Source organism: Saccopteryx bilineata, chromosome 12 (assembly GCF_036850765.1).
Source record: "Saccopteryx bilineata isolate mSacBil1 chromosome 12, mSacBil1_pri_phased_curated, whole genome shotgun sequence".
NCBI classification, from domain to species: Eukaryota; Metazoa; Chordata; class Mammalia; order Chiroptera; family Emballonuridae; genus Saccopteryx; species Saccopteryx bilineata.
Genome location: NC_089501.1, coordinates 39,186,147 through 39,203,665, shown reverse-complemented (window position 1 = coordinate 39,203,665; position 17,519 = coordinate 39,186,147). Strand labels below are relative to the sequence as shown.

Genomic DNA, 17,519 nt, shown 5'->3' with positions numbered 1-17,519 from the left:
TTTAAAAAGAACTACAAATGGACTATGAACTTATAAAAAAATGTTCTTATTAAATAACAAAATATAATATTGTCAAAGTTATGCTTAAAACAAGCAAGAAGGAATTCTCATTCGGAGCTGATAGGTACAACATTTCTGAAGGATAATTTCATAATACATATAAACGTTTAAAATGGATATACTCCTAGACTCAATATTTTAGGTCTAAGAATTTATCCTTAGAAAATAATTATGAATTATGAATACATGCCATGACTTAGCTTCAAGGATATTCACTATAGCATTTTTATAATAGTGAGAGTTGATAATAAATTAAATAGATGTAAATGGAGAAATAAACAATAAAAAATAAAATATGCAATTAAATACTACGTTTATCTCCAGTACATGATAGAAAACACTTATAGGTAAATGAAAATCTTAAAGATACAAGTTTATTTTTAAAGATCATAAACACTAGGTAAAATAGAATTCTTTTTAAGTACATGCTTATGCCTGTGTATGTCTATATGTACCTAAAAAAACTGAAATAATAACAGGGTATTCTTTGATTATAGATGATTTCTGCTCCTGTCTTTTTTTTTGTATCACATTATGAACATATCATTTGATTAGCTTATATAATATATATTACTAATATGAAAACAAGGGCTTTCAAAGTACATTGTACAAAAAATATATTTCCTTTAAAAAGTTAAACAAAAATAAAGTTTGGTGCCTTTGCTTTGCATTCATCCACAATACATCCATAAATGCAAACAGTCTTCTTTTCCTGCATACATATTTTTTCCACTTCACACAGCCCATGGCATAATTATGCTTTTCGTGAGCTATTTTCTACTGAGAACACTCTTTCTAGTGCCCAATACCTTAACTTTCACTCAACTCTTCTCTCCACAAATTACAGAGTTGTATCACCCTACGATCTCAAATCGCCCCTCTTCTTCACTTCCCACAGGCCAGCACAAGTACAGGATGTCAAAACTGATCTTGTGACTTTATAGAAATGTCTGTCACAGTGTTGATCATTTATTTTCAGTCATTATCTTTAGTATACATACTTCTTTTTTAGAAAACAAATTCGGTAAAAGAAAACGACTTGGTTAAAAAAGAAAAAAAAACTTTGTGTTCCGTTCAATTCTTTATCCATCTCAAAAGAGAACTGGCAAATCCCCTCTCTTATCTCTGTAATTTCAAAGTAACTTAAAAGGCTAAAGGGAACTTCTGGGTCTTTCTTTGATTCTTTTGAAAATTCTGTTCCTTTGTATCAGTTTGTAATAGAAAGATTAGTGGCTGATACAAAAGCTATTATAGAAGAACTAACAAATAAGTTCAGCACAATACTTTGTGAAGATTAAATACTAAAAAATGTCAACAATTTTGAAGGTGATAACTATAAATATTTTCAAGTGCTATATCATCATAATGCCCATGAAGGCCTGCTGGTGACCCATCTGAGTTCAATGCTTTTGGAATCAAAACTACAATAGCTTCTTCATATACTTGCTTTTAAAATAATTCTTACTCTTTTTCATAGGACATAGAAGTAGAAAAAATAATGGGGCGGGGGGAGTAAAAGACTATATTTAATATGAAATGGGGAAAAATGACCCCCGTCCAGGCTGCCCCAAACAAAGTGCCACAGGTTACCCTGGCATGATATCAGCAGTTCACCTAAACAACAACTTACTTTGGCCCAGGAAATTTCTGTATCCAAGTCGCCAAGCAAACCTTCAGAAGTGGATTTCTGTACCAATTCCGTTTCAGTAACAGAAAGCCATTCCGAGAGAGAAGCCGCCTCTTTCTTCATTTTTCGGGCCAACTGGGATGCTCTTTCCAGATCCTGTTTTCCCTCTGTCACCTAAAAAGAAGGGAGGACGAGAGAACTGATCGTGAATGAGATAGACTCAAAATATATATTAACTGAGGATCCGAAGAGACTCAAATTTAATCCGATGAGATACATGCCCGTTCTCTCTAGCATCTGGAATCACCCAATTCTTGCATTTCTGCAAGGGGACAAGTTACCACCGTGGTTAAGTTTCAAGCTAGCCCAAGTTCTCATCTTAGCTCCACCACTTATTCCCTAAGTGACCCTGTAGAGGTATGGCCCTCAAAAGGTTGTTGTGAGTTTTGTTTGCTTCTTTTTTCTTTTTTTAGTATAATGTTATTTACTAAATTGAAAAAACACATATGCAAAACAGAACTGCATCATTTGTAATCACATGAGACATATTAAGGACGGACTCCAATCTCACGAGGTGGGTGCTGTGTGAAGGAGGAAAAGGGAGAAGCACAAAGGTAAGGTGTGCAAAATTAGGGACAACCTGCTGTGAACTGAAAATGTGATTGTCTCAAGTCCGCATGTGAGAACCAGTCCAGTCGTGGAGAATGCAAAGTCAGAGATGAAACAAAGAAAATTAAGTACACCAGTAATTATAAAAAATACAAAGTCAGAGATGAAACAAAGAAAATTAAGTACACCAGTAATTATAAAAAATACAAAGTCAGAGATGAAACAAAGAAAATCAAGTATACCAGTAATTATAAAAAATACCAAGTCAGAGATGAAACAAAGAAAATCAAGTACACCAGTAATTATAAAAAAATACAAGCACACAGGAAGGGCTTGGCCCAGTCCTTGCTACAGAGTTAAGGGATCATCAGTACATAGCATCTATTATCATTTTGAACAGAAGATGCTTAGAATCCTCTTAACAAAGGACACTGTTTAAAAAACATTATATTCTAGCAATAGGAGGGGAAATAGCATGAGGTTCACAACTGTGTTGTATAATGAACCACTTAACATAAAATAAAATAAATGACTATGCAACAAATACCTTTGTTATTTTGTTCTTACTATTGTTCACAAAAAGCAAAATGAACTGAATTAATATTTACCAGGCTCTTAATGTAGCTCCCAAATTGTGTAAAGGAACAGTGCACACGTTATGCAATGAAACCCAGCACAGGCTCCGTGATGCAGCCCCTTCCGATTTTACAGAATAGGACAGTGAAGCATAAGGACGTTAAGGCCATGACCGAGGAGGCAGAGCCGCCAGACTGGGCCTGGTCTGACCCTTTACATTACATGATGGTACTCTCAAACTAAACAATCCTTCACCACCTAAAGTTGAGCTAACACTCTAAAGGACATCCCAACACAAAACAAATCTGCCTGTTAAAACCTTGCAGTAACTGCTAATTGCTCTCAAAACAGATTAAAATCTTCAGCACAAACTCTAAGACACGTGTAGTGTCTGATCTCATCCATCTTTCCAACACCATGGTCCCCAGACCTCCTGTCTCTCCTTGAGCAATACAAATGTACACCTCCTGCCACAGGGACTTTACACATGCTGATCAATCAGCCTTGAAAGCTCCTCCACTGGTTTTACCCAGGCAATCCCAATTCATCCTTCAGGTCTCAGTGTATACAGTCTTTCCTCGGGGAAGCTTTCCCAATCCCAGACTGCACCAAACTCCCATCACACACACACTTAAAGCACCATGTTCCTTCCTTCATAACGCTCCAGACTGATAATCTGACATTACTTTGTGTAACCAGCTGGTTAATGTTTTCTTCTTTCACTACCCTAAGTTCCATTAGGCAAAGAAATAATTTATGTTTTCGCTCACTACTCTATTTCTACTGCTTGTATAACTCTTGACACAGGCTAAACTCTCAGTTGTGTTGAATAAGAAAATGACTTAACTCAAACTGTAGTCCCAATTAGAGAACAGGTGTAAAAACCAGCAACACCATTCCCATCCATGAAATGTCCAATCGATAAAAAATAAAGTATTTCAAAACCAACTTCAGCTGTATGATATCAAAAAGTGCTCTAGAATATGTGTTCCAGTGGTATAATGCATCAAAATGACACAGAATCAACAATCTAATCTTGCAGAAGTGAGGTCAAAATTGCTCCCAAAATGTATGGACTGCTCACTCTTACTAATTGGAAAGTGATAACATTTCAGGGTTCTTGTAAAAATTTAGTCACTATTTAATGAGCCAAGAAGGATCTAAAATATTATCTAACTCAGCTTTTTAATATTGCCAAAGTTTCACTTTTTGTTTTTCCTCCTCTGTTTTCAAGGCAGAGATTGTCAGCGAGACAAGACACTAAATCTGTTGGATCCAGTCAGTAGTAAATGGCCAACTCTTCCTCCACGGAGTTACCAAAATGCCCAAATTCAAAGGATTTTAAATCCTGCTAGATTAATCAACCTTCTTGTCACATATTTATTAGAGCCCTGATGTTTTAACATTCTCAGTAGACTATTCAATTTAAATATTCAAGGACCAATAACTTGAGTTTAAACGGGGACTTTTTTTAAAGTTTCCTTAGAATAACTTCTAAAATGTCAGTAATCATTGAAAACATAAAGTGAATCTGGATTGAATATTGAGAATAAATTTCAGTACAACCAGTAATCATTGTAATGTTAACACATTTTAAAAATTAATACTACCTGACCAGGCAGTGACACAGTGGATAGAGCGTCACACTAGGATGCAGAGGACCCAGGTTCGAAACCCCAAGGTTACTGGCTTGAGTGCAGCCTCATTCGGCTTGAGTGGGGGCTCACCAGCTTGAGCATGGGGTTGCTGCTTGAGCATGGGGTTGCTGACATGACCCCATGGTCGCTGGCTTGAGCCCAAAGGTCACTGGCTTGAAGCCCAAGGTCACTGGGATTGAGCCCAAGGTCGCTGGCTTGAGCAAGGGGTCCCTTGCTCTGCTAGAGCCCCCCAGTCAAGGCACATATGAGAAAGCAATCAATGAACAACTAAGGAGACTAAGGAGCTGTAAGAAAGAATTGATGCTTCTCATCTCTCTCCCTTCCTGTCTGTCTGTCCCCATCTGTCCCTCTCTCTGCCACTCTCTTTGTCTCACAAAAAATAAAATAAAATAAAAAGCAATTCAAAAATATTATTAGAATAACTGAAAACGTTATTAATATCATAAAATTTAAACATGTGTTATCCCCGAAGTGAAATTTTAAACTACATCAGTGCGAGAGGGAGAGAGAGAGAGGCGGGTAGTGTGACTGCGGTCCTCACCTGGGCACCCAGGTCATTGTAGAGCACCTTCAGGGAAGTCAGCTGCTCGTCCATCCCCTTGGGGTTGTCCGTTTGCTGCTTCTGAACAATGTGCCTTCCTGTCTTGATTACAGTCTCCACTTCAAGCTTGACTTCACTCAGAGTTTTATAGAGTTTCTTAAAAATAAAACAAACAAATCAAATACAATATAGTGAAAACCTGGGAATCATTTCAGAATACGGCTTATGCAGAATGACAGCTACAAATTAACGGTGGAGATCAAAGGGCTTTATCTTTCCCAGATTTGGACTCAAAGAATGAGTAAAATGACATCAAGGTTGTAATAACTTTTTTAAATCAGAGAAGATAAATAAATAGAGACTATACACATTTTTTTAAAAACCTCATATGTTTATTTTAAAAATTATTAACATTTTCCTCTATGAAATAGAAAAATATCAGGGCCAAAAACTGAATATCTATCATTTTTTAAATTGTTTTTAAAAATCCTAAATGCTATTATTAGAAAGAAAGAAAAAGCCCACTCTGGCTATCCTTCTGGCTGTTAGCATTTGAAAGTATTAACCTTTATTTTTTCTTTTTCTTCCAGTTCTCCGAAGTACTGAGTCTACCACATTTTGTACGTGTTACTTATGCAATGAAAAGTATATAACAACTCAATATATCCAGATGAATGTGACTATAAGAAAGCTAAGTTGTATCAGAGCTGTCCTCATCCTAGTTACCTTGAAACCGAAAACTATTTATTCTGTGCAGGTTCTCTTGTCTCCATACATTGTGATACTAACTTGAAATATTTCACATGGTTCTGTCACATAATAACAGACCACTGGACTAAGTTACACATGGTCAATGATGGCGCTGGCTTTGTTGACCTGTATATCTCAGTAAGTGCCTACATATATCTCTGTGTGCTATGCACTCACACACACACATACACACACATACACACACATGCAGAAATTTACCCTATTTATTTATTCTTTCACCCATTCCATCTGTTGAGTAATCAAACAACCTTTGGAGATTACAGTTTTGAAAAGCAGAAAGGACTCATCTCAGACTTCTCTTGTCTTATATGTCAGCTTCAGCTTCTTCACGATTCTTCTCAAGCGGAACACTCATTCTAAGATTGTGTGTGCTTAGTCACATTTTAAAACTTATGTGCAATCAAATTTTAAAGTTCAAGACTATAATAATAATAAGGCCTTTATTTATTTATTTTATTTTAGAGAGGAGAGAGAGAGAGAGAGAGAGAGAGAGAGAGAGAGAGAGAGAGAAAGGGGGGAGGAGTAGGAAGCATCAACTCCCATATGTGCCTTGACCAGACAAGTGCAGGGTTTTTAACCAGTGACCTCAGCATTCCAGGTCGATGCTTTATCCACTGCGCCACCACAGGTCAGGCAATATAATAAGGCCTTTTAAATAATTTCTTTCACATCTTAGATTTAAACTTCAATTCAAAATTAATTTTCCTAGAGAATGATTTTTTTTTCTAATAACATTCCTGACATTCATTCTAAGTTTGTTTCTTTCATATTTTAGGCCTAAACTTTTAAACTAAAATTCAAAATTTAACCATCCTTAAGAACAATTTATACTGTAATATTTCTAATATCAATTCTAAGTATGGTTCTCCTAGCTAACCCAAAATTATCCCTTAAAAGTTAATATTATTCATCATCTTCTGCCAAAGGCTTTCCTAAAATTATACTATGATTACAATGTTTCCTGTTTTTTCAATCATATATATATATATGTACAATCATATCTATATGAGTACATATATATGTATACATGCCTTTTCTTGTTTCTTTATCTCATGTTACTATAAGACCTGATTTTACTCTCTCCTACCTATCTCTCCTACCTCTTCTAATTTCCTTGGAAGAAAAGACCACACTTCTTATTTTATCATCCATTTTTCATCACCAATTCCCATTCCGTAGCACACTAGAGACAAGTAATGATTGAACGAACCGGGTACATCATGGTTGATGAAGCCGTATTAGCCGCTGGAGAACCCACTGACCCGTCAAGCCCCCACCGGCCTCACCATACACTTGTCCAGGTGGGTCTGGATGACGTCAGGGTCCACATCCTTCACGGTCAGCACGTGCAGCTCCGCTTTCACCCCGTCCAGCACGCGCTTGCAGTCGAGCATGCGCTGCTCGAAGTTAGCGGGCTTCTGGAAAAGCTGGAACTTTGTAGACACTTCTCGCAGTTTCCTCTGTTTGAAGAAATTAGGATAACACATACTGCTAAAAAGCTATGAAAATAAAGCACCAATAAACACAGTCCATAAAGGAACTCAGTGAGGTTACCCAAGTGCCACAAGTTACTTGACACTCAGTCTTAGATATAAATAAAAAGCTAAGCTGGCCTTGCTGGAATAAAAATTTCATTCATTTTCTCACCTGTTGAAAAAAAAAAAAGGAGCCAGGATGAAGAACTCAAAATGCTCTTCATCATGAGCTCAGAGTGAAAGCCAATGCCACACCCACTGTTCACGGACTAAGCGGTGTTCCCCCTGGCACTCAGCGCGCCCAGCAGGGCGGCCACCCAGAACGGATAGCGGCTCTGCGCCAGAGGCAAGACTGAGAAAGCTAACTTCTAAATCCAGCTCGTTAACTCTCCGCCACTCAACTACAGAGCGAGATTCAGTGTTTTCCACCTGGGCCACAACTTGTCTCTGCCGCTCTGCCTGGGACGCACTGCGCCTTCAACGTCCAGTCTCACTGTTTACATCAAAAGGAAGCCCAAAGGCATCCAAGAAAGCAGCTCTTTCTCCTGTTCGTTTCCCTCCCAACACATAGCTCCCCTGAGCACCTGCAGGACATCCATCTGACTTCCTCCTCTAGCAGCCCTGCCCTCTGGGGAGGTCGGAGGCTGGGAAGGCGTGTTTCTTCTCAACTCCTCTAGCGTTAGCTCGTGGGCTGAGATCTCTGCTTGGATTTTCTATAAAGAGATTTGAAGGAGGAGAAAATGTCTCTTTTATTTTTAAGTGCCACATAGTCATATACTACACAAGAACATGCAGACCCCTATTTAAGCTTTAGTAAGTTTACAGTATGATAATAATAATTATATAGGCTACTGTATGTTGTGCACAAACTATGGTCTTTGCATTTGCTATTGCTAGTGCTAATGTCCACCACTTATATATAAAGAAATGTTCCCAATTTCATAGCTAAGAAAGCTGTAATTTAAAGACGGTGGCTATTTACCAGGGCATCACAGAAAGATAAAGAGAACTCCAAAACCACATGCTGCTAAGTAGGATCAAGCTTTCTCTTTTTATTTTATTTATTTATTTATTCATTTTTAGAGAGGGGAGAGAGAAGGAGAGAGAGAGAGAGAGAGAAAGAGGAGAGAGAGAAGGGGGGGAGGAGCTGGAAGCATCAACTCCCATATGTGCCTTGACCAGGCAAGCCCAGGGTTTTGAACCAGCGACCTCAGCATTTCCAGGTTGACGCTTCAACTACTGCACCACCACAGGTCAGGCGCATCAAGCTTTCTCACTGACTGCCGGTTGGGACGGCAGGCAGGGCTGGTTCTCCAGCACGTGAGGAGCCCATTTCACACGCTCTTTTCATAACTCAAACACCTCAAGTCCCTGGCAGTACCTGGGCTTCCTGCGGAACCTGGAAGGCGTCTATCCGGTCCGTCAGGTACGAAGTGAGCTGCTTGTCCAGCTGCCCTAAGCTCTCCTGCAGAACTTGAAGCATGTGATCGGTTTCCCGCAGGACCTGGAGTTGCTTTTCCAAAGAAATCTGCTTGCTCTCTGCCTACACAGGGTTTAAAATGGAATTGTTAGTCACTCCGCACAATATGTATAGCTGAATATAAGAAAACCCCTAAGGTCTGGCTACCAAAAAATAAAAAAATAAATAGAAGCTCTAGTTCAAGACTTTGTCCTGCAGTATAAATAAATAACTAGCAATGGGAACAGTAGAAAGGTCTTTCTAGCACCTTATATATCTTGCAGTGAATTACTAATTTTTGCTTCTTTCTACATACAGTGACAATACATAAAAATATAAGTATTCCCTATATAACATATTAAACAGAAATAAATGTTTTGTCATTTATTATAAATTGAGGATGTTTTTAGAAATCAGTAGTAAGCCTATCAACAAGAATATAACAAGAATGTCTATCAGTACAGTGAACATATAAATCTTTATTTTTAAGCCTAAAACAAGTTCCACAGATACACACAAATCACTATTTGCTGCCCTTTTGAATTAAGATTGATTCTATTCATGATCTAAACATGTTATATTATTTAATGTGTTTGCAAGCATCTAATATCCACCAAACTCTCATATAAAAAAAACTGTCTCCTTTCTCTACTTACTGGTATGAACATGCAAATTCTAATTCATTCTAGATATATATCTAAGACAGTATGGCATTTTATGACAATAGCTTGTGTCAAATTCTGCAGGCCCTAATATATACTAGGAAAATATGAATTATTACTTTTTTTAAAAAGTTCTTATTTATTCATTTTAGAGAGGAGAGAAAGAAAGGAAGGAAGGGAGGGAGGGAGGGAGGGAGGGAGGGAGGGAGGGAGGGAGGGAGGGACAGGAAGCATCAACTTTCATATGTGCCTTGAACAAGCAAGCCCAGGGTTTCAAACCGGCAACCTCAGCATTTCCAGATCAACACTTTATCCTCTGCGCTACCACAGGTCAAGCAAGTTATTATTCCTATAAATAACTCTAATATGATCCTTAAAGGAAACTAAATGGTTCATAAATAGAAGCACTCTCAAAGATAAATCTTTTAATCAAGTTCTGCCTGACTTATAAGAGTTAGGTCTACACTTCCTCCATTAGTATTTCAAAGCCCTCAACATACCCATTAAGGTTGGTTACCAACTTTTGCCCTTGGTGAAAGTTCTTGAGATCAGCTCACTCTCAAAAAGACCTAATCTACTCTCATGCATGTCCCAGCTCTTACCAGGTGACTCAGTTCTTCATATCGACTGTTGAAAGCCTCCAGTTTCTCACTGATTATATCATCAAGGATTCCTCCATCAATCAGAGTCTGGCCAAGTTCCCGTATCTGGGTGCGGTTATCCGCTGGATGTCGCAAAACAGATTCTAGAGACTGGACAGGCACAGGGGAGAAATAAGGCCTTTAGGGGCAAAGGTATTCAGGATCCAAAAAATGTCCATATTTTTAAAATAAGTAATTCCATTTTCTAGAAATTTACCTAAGGACCAAGACTAGAAATAATTCACGAAACTATTCATCATGGTATTAAAAAAAATACAAGAACTTGGCATGAATAATAATATATGATAATATAACTTCATAAGGCAATTTTAATAATTATTAATTATATGAAAAAATGTTCATTGTATGATATAAAGTTTGAAAGCAGAAAACAGTACTATAAGGCAAAATTATTTCAAACTGTTATTGATTATATTACTAGAAATTGGTACTCAGTTTTTTTATAACATAAACAGAAGGCTAGGTAATGCTTTATATACACACTTTATATTATACCTAAATCTAACTAACCATAGGATTAATTATTATTCCATATTATAGATATGAAGGTCAGAAAGGTTAAGTAATTTGCCCACATATATACAGTAAAAAGTAGACTAAGATGCCACCTTGACTCCATAACCATTATGATTTTAAAGTCTTTGCTATTATTACTATAATTTATCATGTGTGTATAAAAAAATAAAATTAGGAAGAAAAATACCAAAATGTTTAAAAATGTTTATCTTAGAGTTTACTTTATACTTTTCTCCATTTTCCATATTTCTAGAATATGCGTTTTAATCCTCATGTTAAGAAAATGTGTATTTTTAAATTAAGCTTTTGCTTTTTAATGCTCTTAATCTCTCGCTCTGTTATTTTATTTGAGAAGTGACATGTTTTCTCCCGCAGAACATCCAGCTCCTAAAACGAGGGTACCCCGTCTGACTTACTTCTGACCTTCAATCCAGTAATCTACTTAATTACCACATGCGGCCCTACAATTTTAAAAGCATATCTCTCCTCTTCCTTCTCCTTCTTATTTTTTTTTAAAACAAGTCTATTCTCTTCACAGGTTGATTCATTTAAGAAGCAGCTATTAAGCCATCATGCACAACACACTGCTGATAACTGGGGAACAAGAAACACCACGGTGCATCTCTTGACCTCAAGAAAACCAAGTCTTTCTAAGCCTGGAGACGAGCTCCTCAGACAGAATCCCATGCTTCTCATTCTTCGCTCCCCAACCTGTCCTTAAGCATTTCACGTCTGAAGATAACAAAGTGGGAGCCATTGTAAACACAGTCGTTGCCGTGTCTAATGTGCAAAAATAACTTTATGAAGAAACAAGAGAGCAACTGTCCTAATAACATAAGGCAGAGCTTTATCCAGCGACTGGTAAAAAGAAGCTGGAAAATCACTCAAGTGCTTTCCGATGTCTAAAAGGTACTCATTAATAGTAGACAACTAACTCCTTTAGGAAGCTGAGTTAGTGGGTCACCGATAATCTAGACATACAGTATATGATTTCATAAACATTTCAGTCAATGGAAGACAACACAAGTTACACTGAAAACTACTGAGGAAGGAAGTAACTTTGCAAGCAAAGGGCGTTATGTTCCTTATTTGCATCCTCGTTTGGCTTTGCTACCAGGAGAAACAGCACGGAGAACGCAGGCGCCCACCTCCAGGGCCTCGTTGATGGCCTCAGTCTTCTCGGGCAGGGTCTCGGTGCTCCTCATCCGCTCTTCCAGAGTGTTCAGCCAGGTGGTCTCAAGGTCCAGGTAGTGCAGCAGTTCGATCCAACAAGACCACACCTCCTACAGGAGGCAAGAACAAAGCTGTTCGGTAGGAAGCTATTGAGAGATGCGTGTATGTCCAGTGGCACACAGCCGCTCTAATCGGTGATCATTTCATTTAGAGACGAGTATAGATGGAGAGTTAGAAACTGATGAAACTAGGATTGCAAATAAATGAAATAAATCGAATTCCTTAATAAATCATAGACCCACAGGAGGGAGACAGGAGGCAACGTGAGCAGCCTCGGTACATGGAAATAAATTCCAAGGATCTGGTTAAAAGTCAAATATAAAAGTATTTTAATTAGTAGAAGAAACCAGGAGGAAAATATCATTAGTTTGTTTTTCTACATAGAAAGGTAAAGGCACTCATAATTGCACTCCTTTTTTACAATTATACAGAAAATTGGAATTCCATGGAGTCCACCCTACTCCAACACATCTAATGGATGTAACAATCTGCTGCCTACACTTTCCAACTTTTTTTTCTTTGATTCATATGAACGTGTCTATATATGCAAAGAACCACATTTCACCCGAAATGGACTTACAATATACTCACTGCATTAGCGGAAATCACTTACTTCTCCATTCTTATGGGGAGTGCAGGGAGGGTGAGGAGAGGGGATAAATCTATAACCCCACTTCCTAAATAAAACTATAGGAAGAACAGCCCCTTCTCCAAAGGAGGAGACTATTTTATTGGTAAATTTAGGAGAAATATGTGTATCTTTTACAAATATAAAAACATGGTTGGGAAGAATATATACCAGCTTCCAGATAACGATTCCTTCAAGAGAGATGGTATGGGATAGAGAAGAAGGAAACAGGCTCTGTGATACTAATTTATTTTATTTTAAAACAAAATCTGGGAAAATACGTCAAAAAGTTAACATCAGTTATAGCTAAAAGATGTTTTAGTAGCAGTATCTCTGTTCTTCTATAAGTCTGAAATATTTCATGATTTAACACATTTTGAAAGGAGTCTAAAAATAACCAAGGTCATAAAGTTGGACTTTACCAAAGAAAGGCATTCATACTCTAATTTAGAAATTTGGGCTATTTCTGCCCGATATCCCTTGGTAAGTTCTGACATAATTTTAAAAGCATTTCCATTTTTAAACCTCTTTTTTCTTCTTCCCATTTCCCATTTCAAAAATATCAAGGCCTTATCTTCTCTCTTTTCCCTACACCATTTTTTTTCTTGCATCTTTTCTTCTCTCAAAGTCACTCTCAAACTAATTTCAAAGTACTTCTAAATGTAATTCTCAAAGCAATTCCAAACCCTCAAAATATTCATTTCATTTTCAAATTGTCACCTCTGGGTCGTAAAGACAACTTGAAGAAGTGATACAGAATACATGGCAGTCTTTTGTTAGCATGGGATAATCTGCGGACTCCATTCATTATGTAAAAATACTGTGAGTTGCTTTTTGGCTAGAAATAAATAGAAAAACAAAACAAAAGAGAAAGAAAAATCAAGGGTGATTATGACAGAGAAGAAACATGGACAAGACTGTAGTCAAGTTCAATTCCAAGATCATTCACCAGGATTTAAGATTGGGCATACATAATGCTATCTGATATGCTTACAGAATTTTAATTTCTCAAATGGGTTTTATATTAGATAATATACTAATATTAAAGAGTGGGGTTTTGTTTGAGTGGTCACTTTCTTAACTAGTTTCAGTTATCCATGTTTCTCTTACCACCAAACAGTTTTAAGACAAGCAAGTAATGAGTGAATTCAGTTGAAATATTACTGTTATGGCTGTTTACCATTCTAGGATTTACCACAATACAATCATTTCTTTGAGGTTGAACTGAATTGAAATGGAACTGCTTCTTAACCTTTTAAAAATAAGATATAGAAGTCACACTAATATCAAAACAAATAAGCAAGAACTTGATTTTATTTAAGAATTAAAAAACCCAGCCTGACCAGGTGGTGGCGCAATGGATAGAGCTTCAGACTGGGATGCGGAGGACCCAGGTTCAAGACCCCGAGGTTGCCAGCTTGAGTGCGGGCTCATCTGGTTTGAGCACAAAAAAGCTCACCAGCTTGGACCCAAGGTCGCTGGCTCGAGCAAGGGGTTACTCGGTCTGCTGTAGCCCCATGGTCAAGGCACATATGAGAAAGCAATCAATGAACAACTAAGGTGTTGCAACAAAAAACTGATAATCGACGCTTCTCATCTCTCTCCATTCCTGTCTGTCTGTCTCTCTCTCTCTCTGACTCTCTCTCTCTCTATTGCTGTAAAAATAAAGAAAGAAAGAAAGAAAGAAAGAAAGAAAGAAAGAAAGAAAGAAAGAAAGAAAGAATAAAAAAAACACAAAACTCAGTTGCTTAGAGCGTCATCCCAATACACCAAGGTTGAGGGTTTGATTCCCTAGTCAGAGCACATATAAGAATCCACCAATGAATAAATAGGTAGAACAACAAAATTGATATTTCTCTTTCCCTTTCTCTCTCTCTGCTCCTTCCTCTCTCTCTAAAAATTAATAAATAAAAAAATTTTTCGAAGGAAAAAAAAATACTCATAGAATCATCCATATCTGAAACACAATGACCTGAGGGGTGTGGTACAGCATAGAAGCCACTCTAAATAAAAAAACCTCAATTTATGTCTGTGCCCTAACCAAAACAAAACGAATGTTCATAGTATATTATTCTAGAATTTAAGGACTGACTAGACCCTACAGATCACCTGTGATATGAAAACCTGGATTTCATATATAAAAAAATTAAAGTCTCATTATATTAAATGACTTCCTCAGGAATCTTCCATTATGTGGGGACAGATCTTCGTCTCTGATATTTTTTTAGCCCTGCTTCATTTTATCAGTTTATTAAACAAGACCTACCTTTCCTTTACGCTCCAGTACTTGAAAAAAATGGGAGACTTTTCCAAAATAGGTAAACAGTCAGTACATTACAGAGTTTTAATCTGAAAAACGCATCACTGAAAAAAGAGCATACCTCTAGCGTGTGGCACTTTCCCCGAAGTCTGTTGCACAGAAGCTGGTAGTTCTCCAGCACAACATTCAGCTCAGATGTCAGCTCCTGGCCACCAGAGGGCACCTTTGCAGCCAACAACTTGATGTTGTCCTTCAGAATCTTCACTCGCACCTCTTTCTGCAACACGTCCTCTTTCGCCCTCTGTTCCAAGAAAGGATGGACTTGAAAACTGTCTCCCTTTCTCGTTAACCAGTTTCTTTTTCAAAAACATAACTAAACCAAATTTAAAATGTCTGCATGATTTCAACTGCCTCATTTGGAGCACTCCTTAGGTAATCACTACAGAGAGTGCTTTTGAAATAAGAATGCTAAGTACAAAATCTCAAACATTTTCACTTAATAACAGGCAATGTTAGCACCTCAGTCATCCTAAGTTACATTTATTGACATGAAGTAGTTTCAAAGTCTGGGCCCTTGATAAGACTCTAGCTGGATTAATTTTAACTGGCTACTAGTTCTGAGCATATAAGACTGAAATAAATAAACGTTCACAAATATTTTTCTCTCCTATTATATAGGTATATCTATTCTTCTGGTAATTATCAGCATGTTAGAGATGATAACGTTATATTAGGCAGATATGATCTAGAAATAGCTTCTCTCCTGAGTTTCACTGAACTTAGGAGAGAGTCTCATTTTCAGGAAAAAACAACCAAAAAACAGCTTTTCACTTCTCTTTCAGCTTTCTTTTACTGCTTAATGGTTTTAAATTTTCCTAGGTTGGATAAAATAATTAAGTGTAATGGTTTTTAAAATCCTAATGGTTGTTTGAAAGAATAAAAATAAGTAGAATGTTGCCCAATCAAGGGTGTTAATCTTATTTTTCTAAACTCTCATCCCTAGAGACTTGAATAAACCACTAAACTACAATGCCAATAGTGTAAAGAAAGAGAAAAAAAATAAGAGAGTTTTTAACATGGTAGGTTACCTTTAAAATACCTTATAGACTAAATATTTTTAAAGATATCAAAAAAAGCTACACTAAAAAATGATGTTTCATTGAAAATACTACAGGTAAAATAAAAGTCCCTTGTATTTACTTTTATTTTTATACAATAATGCATGGATAAAATCTAATTTTTTAAAATATCTGTACACTTTTAGGCAAGTTAACTTTGACCCAAAACATTTTATGTGTTGCTTAATCTTATTTTTTAAAATTTCCTGTAATCACTATCTCTTTTGGTTTGAACACTAAAGATTTGAAGCAGTGTTAGAAATTTGGGGCTCATGCCCAGTTCTATTAGTATATTCAAAAAGGGAGTGTTCAAGGCTATTGACACAGAAATATAACTTTAGAGGAAATGCAACTTACAGCCCTACCCGATATTAAATCCTTTGCCAATGTTCCTACCCACTACCTTATTTGATCTAACAAAATATTTATATTCATGTGTGCCCTGCGTAGTAACTGCAAGACACAGCTGATGAAATAACCATAACCCCCAAACAAATTGGAAAGTTTTCCTGTTCCTAACAAAAGATAGTGTTTCCTGAAAGTTTTCAGAAATAGTGGCGATGGTTGCACAACATTGTGTATGTGACTGATGACACTGAATTCTTTAGTCATTCTCTGTGACTCCCCAGAGTTATAACATAAGAAAACATCTCGGGGCCCTTCAAGGATTCGACTCACAGGTCAAGTTGAACTTCCTTTCCCTACAAGAATCATAGCAGCTACCCCCCCTATTTTGTTTTAACTTGAAATCCTACTCTAAAAGGTTATATGTACCATTGACCCTTGAACAAGTGGTTGAAATCCACCCATAGCTTTTGACTCCCTGAAAGTTAACCCTCTAAGAGCTTCTTGTTGACCAGAAGACTTACCAATAACATAAACAGTCAACACATATTTCGTACGTTATGTGTAAGCCAGAGAAGAGAAAATATTACTAAGAAAACCATAGGGAAGAGAAAATACATTTACAGTGTTTATTGAAAAAAGCCATGTATAAGAGGATCCATGCAGTTCAAACCTGTGTTGTCCAAGGGTCAACTGTAAATGCATGCTTAACAGCTAGACAGATGACAGACTGATTGATTGACTGACTGATTGACTGGTTTTTAAAGTGAGAGAGAAGCCTGTTGGCCTGACCTGTGGTGGTGCACTGGATCAGCGTCGATCTAGAATGCTGAGGTCGTCGGTTTGAAACCCCGACTTGCCTGGTCAAGGCACATATGGGAGTTGATGCTTCCTGCTCTTCCCCCTTCTCATTCTCTCTCTCTCTCTCTCTCTCTCTCTCTCATTCTCTCTCTCCTCTCTCAAATGAATAAATAAAATCTAAAAAACAAAAAAGCCTGTTGACGCTGCCTGCCCAGCCTCACCTTCATTTCTTCCACAGCACTCTCAAGTTCTTCCGGTGACTTGTACTCAAAATCCCTCTCCAGGTGCTCTTCTTCCGCCTGAGTCATCCACTCCTGCATCTCTGCCAAGTCCTTCTTCAAGTTCACCACCTTCTCCTGACTTTCGGACAACCTATTGTTCTGCATAGCAATCTAGAAAGGAAAAGCCATGTACCCGAATAGACAAATGTTCAGACAGTCAACATCAAGTGTCCAATAGCTAAAGACACAGTGAACTTGCCACAGAGAGTCTAACAGTTTAAAATCCTGAAAAAAGCC

At 37.4% G+C, this 17,519-nt stretch overlaps 1 protein-coding gene across 6 annotated transcripts in view; it reads right to left on the bottom strand.

Moving 5' to 3' along the window:
• UTRN (utrophin) overlaps positions 1 to 17,519 on the bottom strand; it is a 510,071-nt gene that overhangs the window by 300,172 nt on the left and 192,380 nt on the right. For all 6 annotated transcript variants that reach the window (XM_066248060.1, XM_066248061.1, XM_066248058.1 and 3 more), the window contains 9 exons: positions 17,223 to 17,393; positions 14,859 to 15,038; positions 11,765 to 11,899; positions 10,041 to 10,190; positions 8,699 to 8,860; positions 7,902 to 8,030; positions 7,129 to 7,302; positions 5,072 to 5,227; positions 1,691 to 1,861 (listed from right to left, as the gene is read on the bottom strand). In XM_066248060.1, the coding sequence (XP_066104157.1) occupies positions 1,691 to 1,861; positions 5,072 to 5,227; positions 7,129 to 7,302; positions 7,902 to 8,030; positions 8,699 to 8,860; positions 10,041 to 10,190; positions 11,765 to 11,899; positions 14,859 to 15,038; positions 17,223 to 17,393 (1,428 nt within the window). The remainder of the gene's footprint in view (positions 1 to 1,690; positions 1,862 to 5,071; positions 5,228 to 7,128; positions 7,303 to 7,901; positions 8,031 to 8,698; positions 8,861 to 10,040; positions 10,191 to 11,764; positions 11,900 to 14,858; positions 15,039 to 17,222; positions 17,394 to 17,519) is intronic.